The 8,962-nt window shown below is 39.3% G+C and overlaps 1 protein-coding gene across 1 annotated transcript; it reads left to right on the plus strand.

Annotated features, from left to right (window-relative positions):
- Positions 1–238: 238 nt before the first annotated feature.
- On the plus strand, positions 239–8,877 carry LOC122821293 (serine/threonine-protein phosphatase 4 catalytic subunit B). Its single transcript, XM_044099075.1, has 9 exons — positions 239–434; positions 1,008–1,258; positions 4,140–4,191; positions 4,269–4,319; positions 5,885–5,986; positions 6,072–6,245; positions 6,324–6,450; positions 6,574–6,763; positions 7,959–8,877. Exons 2-9 carry the CDS (start codon positions 1,149–1,151, stop codon positions 8,086–8,088), a joined length of 936 nt encoding a protein of 311 aa, XP_043955010.1. The 5' UTR covers positions 239–434; positions 1,008–1,148; the 3' UTR covers positions 8,089–8,877.
- The last annotated feature ends 85 nt before the right edge of the window (positions 8,878–8,962 follow it).

The following is an 8,962-nucleotide window of genomic DNA, read 5'->3' on the forward strand; positions in this document are numbered from 1 at the left end:
TTTAGCATTGAAATGAAAACTGATTCTAACAAGTTAGAAAATAAATATATTTTGGCAAATCAAACAAGTGCCACCAAAAATATGTTTCTTTAAAAAAAAATAGATTTTTGACCACAGCCTTGAAAATAGAATTGTCTTTATGACTCAGTTACACATAGTAGATTTCTATTTCTATGTAGTTTAGCCTGGTTTGTAAGCTTTTCTAGTGAGATACTGATTATCTGGCTGAAAATTAGAGCAATGCGCGTTCTCGCACCGGAAGTTACGGTGGAGCGGTTGACGTTGGTGGTGAGCACAGCAGGACTGAACCGGCAGGACTGAACCGGCAAAGACCATACCGGGGGAGGGAGTGGAGCCGGTGAACGAGTGGTGAAAGAATCAACCATCTACGGAGAGTCACGTTGATGACTGTTTTTCAAGCTTTCAGAGACACGGTAATTACGTTTTTAAAGCCTTATCGATTCAGATTGTATGAAGCGCTAGCGGTAGTGTCTTGCTAGTGAAGTTAGCCAAAGAGAGCTAACCAGCGTTTTCTCCGAATGTAAAGTTAATCAGGCGCTACAACCTTTCGTCTTCTCAAATTGACATAGTTTATTAAAACAACCGACCATCGAATACGGGGAAGTGTTCAGTATCCACTGTGGGGCATTTGTCCAACCATTACGACAAATTCCTGAACAAAATGGTTGGCTTAGTTCTCAAAGAATCAGTTGTTCTCTGACGTATTACTAGTGATGTAAGCTAACATGCTAGTGGCTAGCATAGGTTAAGCTGCGCCCATAGGCCTCACATTCCTCAAGAAATAACATAACTTTTCTGACACATTTTGTTTTGTCTGTTTCACGTTTAAGACTTTTTTTTAAAGTTACGATTGTTTTACTTTTTGGAAAGCAAACTGGACTACGCGTATACGTAGCCTCACAACAAATACAAGGCTGGTTATTTTGAATGTTAAGATTGTTTTATTTTCCATTTTAACAAATAGCCTTGTTTTATTCCTCCGTCAGCTTTTTTCGCTCAGAACTCTGTGACTGAAGCGGACCTCCGGCCTCTTCCCGTGCTGGATATTGGCTCGGTTGCTGTGGGGTTGGAGGAGCCGAGCATTCAGGGATCCCGGTGTGTGAAACGTGAATAGTGTGAACAGCTCTATGTGTGTGACAATGGGGGACATCAGTGACCTGGACCGACAGATAGAGCAGCTCCGACGCTGTGAGCTCATCAAGGAAAATGAAGTGAAAGCACTGTGTGCTAAAGCCAGGTGAGTAGATATACAGCAGTAGATATACATGTAAATTAATCAGAAACAGTCATAGTACTGCATCGGCCATAATCGCATTGAAACGTCTCAAGAAATGATAGTTAATCTTCATTGCTTTGTAAAACTCTCTTGGCAAACGAGTACATTGGGCATTTCACTTCTAAAATAATGGCATTTTCTGTTTGTAAGTAGGGATACAAAATTTTTATGAAAAATGTAACATGCAGAAATGTTGGAGAGTGTTGTGATAACAGTATGACTTGTGATAGACCCACTCTAATTATGAATAATCTGTACAGCTGCTGGAAAAAATAAAATTCTTTAGTTTCATCTCAACAGTTTTTAGAGAAAAAGTTGCTTTTGGCTGGTTTGTGCTGTTTTGGAAACGAGACAACTTATAGTCTCTTAATGACTTAAGAACTTTTCCGCCTCTTTACATTCTAAAATATTTCATGCTGCATTAAAATTAAACTTGTCATTTATTTTGCAGCCTTTATATTTCCATATATATTTTATACTTAGGAATTGTTTACTCTATATTTGACAAAAGTGTCTCTTAAGGCTTTACTGTGTTATTTTTTTCTGGTTCTGTTTCTTACAGTTGCAGAAAAAGCAGTTATTAAATAGAAGGGTATCAGTTTGTAGATTGGGATCCTTTCTGACATGTTTAGATGTCCTGTGGATGGACAATCCTACATCTAAATGTTTTTACTAACCTCTCTAGTGTTATTGTGAGGATGAAACAACAAATTTTACACTTGAATGTCTGGCGGAGCCTCAGTAACCCAGATGTAACAGTGAACTTTGCTCCTTATCAAGCTTTTCCATGTAGTTTTGCAACTATGTTGGGAAACATTACTGTGATTACATTCAGTCACAATTTGAAATATAAATGCAGCATCTGTTTGTCGTCTTAGAACTAACTGGAAAAGTGATGCAAACATATAACTCAGTGTTGCTGTTATTGGGAGCGTCATCAAATCAAATCAAACTTTATTTGCATAGCACATTTCAGCAGCAAGGCATTTCAAAGTGCTTTACATCAAATCAAGCACAAAAACACAATGCAACATAGAATCATCAATAAAAACACAACATCAAGTCAGATTCAGTCAATAAACTTGCAACTGATTACGTTTCAAATACAACTCTAAACAAGTGGGTTTCAGCTGTTTTACAGTTTTCTGGAAGTTTGTTCCAGATTTTTGGTGCGTCGATGCTAAATGCTGCTTCTCCTCGTTTGGTTCTGGTTCTGGGGATGCAGAGCAGAACCAGAAGACCTGAGAGGTCTGGAAGGTTGATACAACAGCAGCAGATCTTTCATGTATCATAAGTGAATATCATGATCATATAAAGCTTACTAATAACTTTTTGTTATGGAGATTCTGAATATGTGACTGTAGGGACTTTCTAGTTGTGAGACATTATTTCTTTTCGTACAGAGGATATTATGCATATGAGAGCCCATATTGTGTTCTAGGAGAAATAATGTGAGTGCACATCAGAATGTTGGCTTTTGAGACGGTCACTGCTTGGCTTCGTCCCCTGTGATTGGTGGATGTTTGTAAAAGCACTTTTAATGAAGGTTTGTTTCCAATTTATTGTATAATTATTCTAGTTCTTTGAGAACAAAATAGATAAACTGAGTTTTATCTGTACATAATGTCAGCTGACCTTTGACCAAAGTTGATGATTTCTGTCCATTGCCTGGACTGCTACTAGGACTGAGCAGTATATCGCATCACAATATTAGCGTCTGCACTTATTCATATCGCAAAGGACTGTTTGGAGAGCAATAACTGTTGGCTAAAATATTTGACGTGTTCTGAACTTGTATTTTACATGCTGATGTAATATTTAGCCCGATGGACAGATTCATACTAGACATGAATGATGTTGCCCAAAAGGTTAAAGGTCACAGAGTGATGGAAGCACAGCTGAGAGAGGACAGAACAAAATACACAAATATTACACCTGATATCATCACAATATTTACCAATATTATGTCAAGATTTTCTAATATCTGCCATCATCACTAGTTATGTATGATCGGTTCAAACCAGCCTAAATCTGCTCTGCCAGTGGTTGGTCTTAACTAGAACTAGTTTAAGGTTCAGTGTGAACCATTTTAATGTGACTTTATTTATGTTTATAGTTCACTATTTGAACATTCTGTGTTCATTTACTGTCCCAACATTAGTTGTCTTATTTATTATTAAATAATAGTCTTAAAAAACAGTTCATTTTAACCTTCACCAATTAACCTGTTGGTTTTTGTATATATCTGTCCTCAACTTTGAGTTTAATTTTTAACATTTTTCTTTCTTCACATAAACTGTAATCTGCAAGAAAAAAAATATATTTGTTCATTTCTTTAGTGATTATTTGGCCAATCAAATGAAGTTTCATTTATTGACTCTTTTAACCTCTGTAGGTTTAGTCTACCTCTTAATAAAATCCTGAAGGAGCAATTCTGCTGTTACTGTGACCACACTGGCCTCTTCAGTGGTCAGAGGTGAATGTTAGATGTGATGTAATCCATTAAGAAGTGGAAGTGCTGGACTCTGTCTGCAGCAGGATCTCCTCCACAACAGGAATTAGGTGGTTAGGTCATGAGTGATTAATTTCTCTAAAGTTAAAATCGATGGGACTGTTATTAATACCAAGTTCACATGCAGAGTGAATATTTGGGCGTTACAGTCTAAACAGCACATAGAGAGTAGGAGCCGAGCTCCTCCCTGCAGTGGGAACAGCTGGCTGTTCTCTGTATAAAGTGACTGGTGGAGGAGTTACTGTCCAAACATCCCTACTGGTTTTTATTCTTTTAAATAAAATAGATGAATAAAATTCAAATTTCCCGTTCATCTGAATATGTTTTCAGAGAGATTCTGGTTGAAGAAAGCAACGTTCAGAGGGTCGACTCTCCTGTCACAGTAAGGAACATCCAGCGTGTGTTAGATTGATAGTTTGTGTCATGAAGAGTCTTTTTAAAATGTTTCTCCTGCTGCAGGTGTGTGGAGATATTCACGGACAGTTCTATGACCTGAAGGAGTTGTTCAGAGTAAGTCTCCATCTTTCACCCTTCCTTCTGACCCACTCATTGTTATTCACAGTGAGGAGCTCTGAATGCAGTCTGTGGATGGATCCCCAAAGCGACGGCCACCATGAAACGTTCAACACAAGAATGAAATGATTGAGTCAGAACTGGGATAGAAGGACAGCTTGATTTGTTTTGGCTTCAAATTCTGTCAAGAGAGAAAATGTGACCATTATGTGGATTTTTTGTTGTTGTTGTGAAAAGGTCAAAATTAGAATGGAGCTCATAAACAAGGTTTTTCTTCTTTAAGTTCTTTATTTATGTAGCAACCATGTTTCAAAAATGATATCATGCAAAAGCAACATTTACCAATATTGTTGTTTTAAAACGTAAAGAAACATTTATATTTCAGAATAGGGCTGCAAAAATATTTTTTGGAAGTTGTATGTTTTTTTGTTTTTTTTTTTCAACTGAATTAGAACTATTTTGCACCACTGAATCCAAAAATGAAATAATTTTTTTCTCATTCAGGTCAGGATTTTATTCTAATTTGATTTAGATAAATCCAGTCTTCTGACGAAATCTGATGACTAAAATGAACATTTATCAGTTCATTTCTATTAATATTTCTCATCCAAGAAAGATTTTAGGAGAAAAAAAATGTTCTAACAAAGTGTATTAATTAAATGTTACAAACTTGGATTTCTGTGAATTGAATCATAAACACTGATAAGGGTAAGTGCCTGTGAACTGAACATTACATCTCCACTGTAAAATCCTCCGTCTCTTCTCTGTCCTGATAGAATCTCTCCTCCTGCTCGTCACTCATTGATCAGATTCTCAGGAAACCGATCCAGATGTGAGAACAAGTCGTGCATTTTGATGCTCATGTTGCTCCATAGTTCAGAAAGTTGATCTGATTGAGCAAAACCAGTGTGATTTTTTTGATTCAGCTCATCAGAATGATCCTAAAACGGTTGGAGAAACTCCAGACAACATTCTTTTGGCTGTTGGCCAGTGTTATGGAGCTTTAACTGCCTTTTTATTCCCATTTGAGTTCCAGATTCTATATCAAAAGATTTGGACCGACATTCTGAGCCCAGATAATGTTGAACTGTTTATGGACACGCTGCCTTTCCTCACAGATGACGAATGTCTGCATTAAAAATACTTCCAATCCGTTCTGTTTATTGTCAGCTCAGCACAGCGGGCATCAGGCCTCAGTCATTGTTGATTCCTAAACGGATCAATCAGTTGAAGTTTTTGATTTTGCTCTCTCTCACAGAGATGAGAGCTGTGTTTGATCAGATCAGAAAAACAGGTGCGATGTGTTTTAGTCACTAGCTCAGAAGGAAGCTGTAGTGTTTGGAAGGTCAGTCCTGACGGCTCCCTCATGCCTCCCCCAGGATTTAACTACATGTCAGGAATCTGTTTGGGGAACAGTGAATGGGAAACGCATAATTTTAGCAAACCCTGCAGCATTCTACTGATGCTTCAGGAATGCAGACTATTTCATACATGTTCACCTGTCATGAAATGAAATGACTGATCTGTACTGACAGTGCTGTCCTGTTGTGAATGTTCAACAGGTTGGCGGTGACGTTCCAGAGACAAACTACCTGTTCATGGGGGACTTTGTGGACCGTGGCTTCTACAGCGTGGAGACTTTTCTTCTGCTGCTAGCTCTTAAGGTGAACATGAAGCCATCACATATTCCTCAGTTTGTATTTCTGTGCTTCCATTTCATCTCCCAACCTCTTCTTGTTCTCGCATCAGGTTCGTTATCCTGATAGGATAACCCTAATCCGAGGAAACCACGAGTCCCGGCAAATCACCCAGGTCTACGGGTTCTACGACGAGTGCCTCCGCAAATATGGCTCCGTCACCGTGTGGAGATATTGCACAGAGATATTTGATTACTTGTCGCTTTCTGCTATCATTGATGGAAAGGTGAGATGTGTTCACTGCTCAGCTCTGACTGGACGCTTTTTACAGCACCACTTTAACGTGACTCGGTGTGTGTCGTAGATCTTCTGCGTGCATGGTGGCCTGTCTCCCTCCATCCAGACACTGGACCAAATCAGGACCATTGACAGGAAACAGGAAGTGCCTCATGACGGGCCCATGTGTGACCTTCTGTGGTCAGACCCTGAAGGTATCTTATCTGCAGGTTTCTCCAACCTCTCTCTAATTTCTAACGTTCCAGCCAGTCAGCGCGTCTATGAGGGAAAGAGGAGTGTCCCTGCTGACGTTTTGGTTTCTCTTCCGTTGCTCTCAGACACCACAGGGTGGGGGGTGAGTCCCAGAGGAGCCGGCTACCTGTTTGGGAGCGATGTGGTGGCCCAGTTTAACGCCGCCAATGACATCCACATGATATGCCGGGCCCACCAGCTGGTCATGGAGGGCTACAAGTGGCACTTCAATGAGACGGTCCTCACTGTGTGGTCAGCACCCAACTACTGCTACAGGTGGGGCTTCAGATGAAAAAAATGTGTTTTTGGTCACTACGTTCAACTCAGACCGATATTAAAACACACTGAACAGTTGTCTAGGCCTGTCACAATAACACATTTTACTGGACGATAAATTGTCCCAGAAATTATTACAATAAATGATAATAATGTCATTTTGAGACCATTTTCAATTTATATAATGATAATGGTATAATAATGTAGGTTTGCCTTCTGAAAGAGTTATAAACTTGAATTTTGTACAGAACACTCCACACTGGAACATTTTAAATACACAATCCTACACTATGTATAAGTGACTTTTACCTGGAGCTGCATGAACATAAAAAATGACATTGTTTTTTTAAATAATTTCAAAGGGCTATATGGATTGAGATTGACAAATAATTTTTCTCACATAGCTCCTTTTCCAATATCACATTGTCCCCTGCACTAGGCTTGGTCACTAACATGAATGTGAGCATAACAGACTGTTTCATGTCCATCCAACCAGCCATATTTAAATATATTTATCTCTTGCCAGCATTTTGCTTAGAGGTATGAGAGAAAAATACTTTTTCTTTCTTGGATTCCTTGAGATGCAGACATAGACAATTCTAACCCAATTCACAAATGTTAAAACACGGCTTGTCTTAAAATTCACTTTCAGGTCATTTACGAAAAGAAAATCACCTTGATAAGATCTATGCAGGAAGCACAAAGTTAAAAGGAATCAAGTGGATGTTTTGATTTTGAGGTGAAAGTAAAACCATTTGATGATTCCTGCCGTAACAAACCGCAGGCTGAAGGCTAGCCATGCTAGAGATTCCCCCCCAACTCAGAGAAGGTAGAGCTAACCACAAAGTTTATTCCATCTGTTACCACCAAGGATCTGAGCTGGAAATGAGTGTGACATCACCATAAGATCTATGCAGCAAGACCAAAACAAAGTGAGCGTGTCACGAGCTAGTCTGATATCTGGAATGTGTGATGTATGGAAAGCCATTCCTGCAGAATCTCTCGTTGCTGTAACTACAGCTTTTCTGATGCGCAGCAGTCAGCTGGGTCAAACATGTCTGGAGTTCAGTTTTAGTTGCAGATGAAGTGTTTGGAGGGGTACATTTGATGCTAAACAAAAGTCATTTTTCAACCTAAGCTCATTGTATGGGTTTAGAATGACCAAACCAATTCTCTTGCCTCTCCTGACCACCAGGTGTGGAAACGTGGCAGCCATCTTGGAGCTCGACGAGCACTTACAGCGAGAGTTCATCATATTCGAGGCGGCGCCGCAGGAGACCAGAGGCATCCCTTCCAAGAAGCCAGTAGCTGACTATTTCCTGTAAAGTCTTTGAACAGCCAGCCATCACGTGTCAAATTCTGGTACCTTTGAACACCAAACCCCCTCCATCCTGCTGCCGGACCATTTTCTCAGCCTGAACTCGAAGCAGACAGAAAACCCGCCCGATCCTCCAGAGCTCTCGCACAGCTGCAGTCTGAAGAGCTGAGTTTTTTTTTTTTTTGCCCGACTGCCCGAGCCTGACAGATGAGTCGCAGTGCAAAGTGGAAGGGAGTGGCAGATCCTGGGCCCATGACTGTTGTCGCTTCTTCTCAGCTCTTTGGGGGTTGCTCTTAAAGCCTTCAGCCAACTTCTTCCGTCTGCGTCCCTCCTCATTCTGTGTAGATACAACCTTCTTTTCAGCTCAACTCTTTTCTAGTGTTCTTTTTATTTTTTATGACTAATATTGTCATTTAGTTTTAGAATTTTTTGGATGGAGCAATTATTTTTCTTTTTCAGAGATATACAGCTGTAGGAGATTTTACAAATTTTATCAGTTAAGAAGTCCTTCAGTGCATTTATCGTCTTTGACTTTGTATAACTGTTGCTGATGGAAGGAAATACAAAATGCCCCTCTTCCATTTATTTTTCTTCTGTTTCTGTCTGTCAGCTGTTGATATTTAACATTCTAAGTGCTGCTGCTCGGCACCATTACAAGTAAACGACAGATGTGTAACTAACTTAAGAAAAGTCACAATATTCTTTATTTTTCCCCTCTTAATTCATTTTAATCTCTGGATTGCTCTAGCTCTGTCAATTTTGATATTGTGAAAATAAAGTTTTGTATCAATACTGATTTGTTGCAGCAGTGATTATTTTATTTTATGAGCTGCATAAAAATGTTTGTGGTGGTGGCTTTTTATTTTAATAAGCCCGTTCAC

The sequence above is a fragment of the Gambusia affinis genome, linkage group LG19, assembly GCF_019740435.1.
Source record: "Gambusia affinis linkage group LG19, SWU_Gaff_1.0, whole genome shotgun sequence".
NCBI lineage: Eukaryota > Metazoa > Chordata > Actinopteri > Cyprinodontiformes > Poeciliidae > Gambusia > Gambusia affinis.

What these genes read in the sequence shown, in the direction of transcription:
- LOC122821293 (XM_044099075.1), top strand. Translation starts at nt 1,149, where the DNA reads ATGTGTGTGACAATGGGGGACATCAGTGACCTGGACCGACAGATAGAG. An exon ending in GCACTGTGTGCTAAAGCCAG is followed by an intron (nt 1,259 to 4,139) that starts GTGAGTAGATAT and finishes ATATGTTTTCAG; the next exon opens with AGAGATTCTGGTTGAAGAAA. An exon ending in GGGTCGACTCTCCTGTCACA is followed by an intron (nt 4,192 to 4,268) that starts GTAAGGAACATC and finishes CTCCTGCTGCAG; the next exon opens with GTGTGTGGAGATATTCACGG.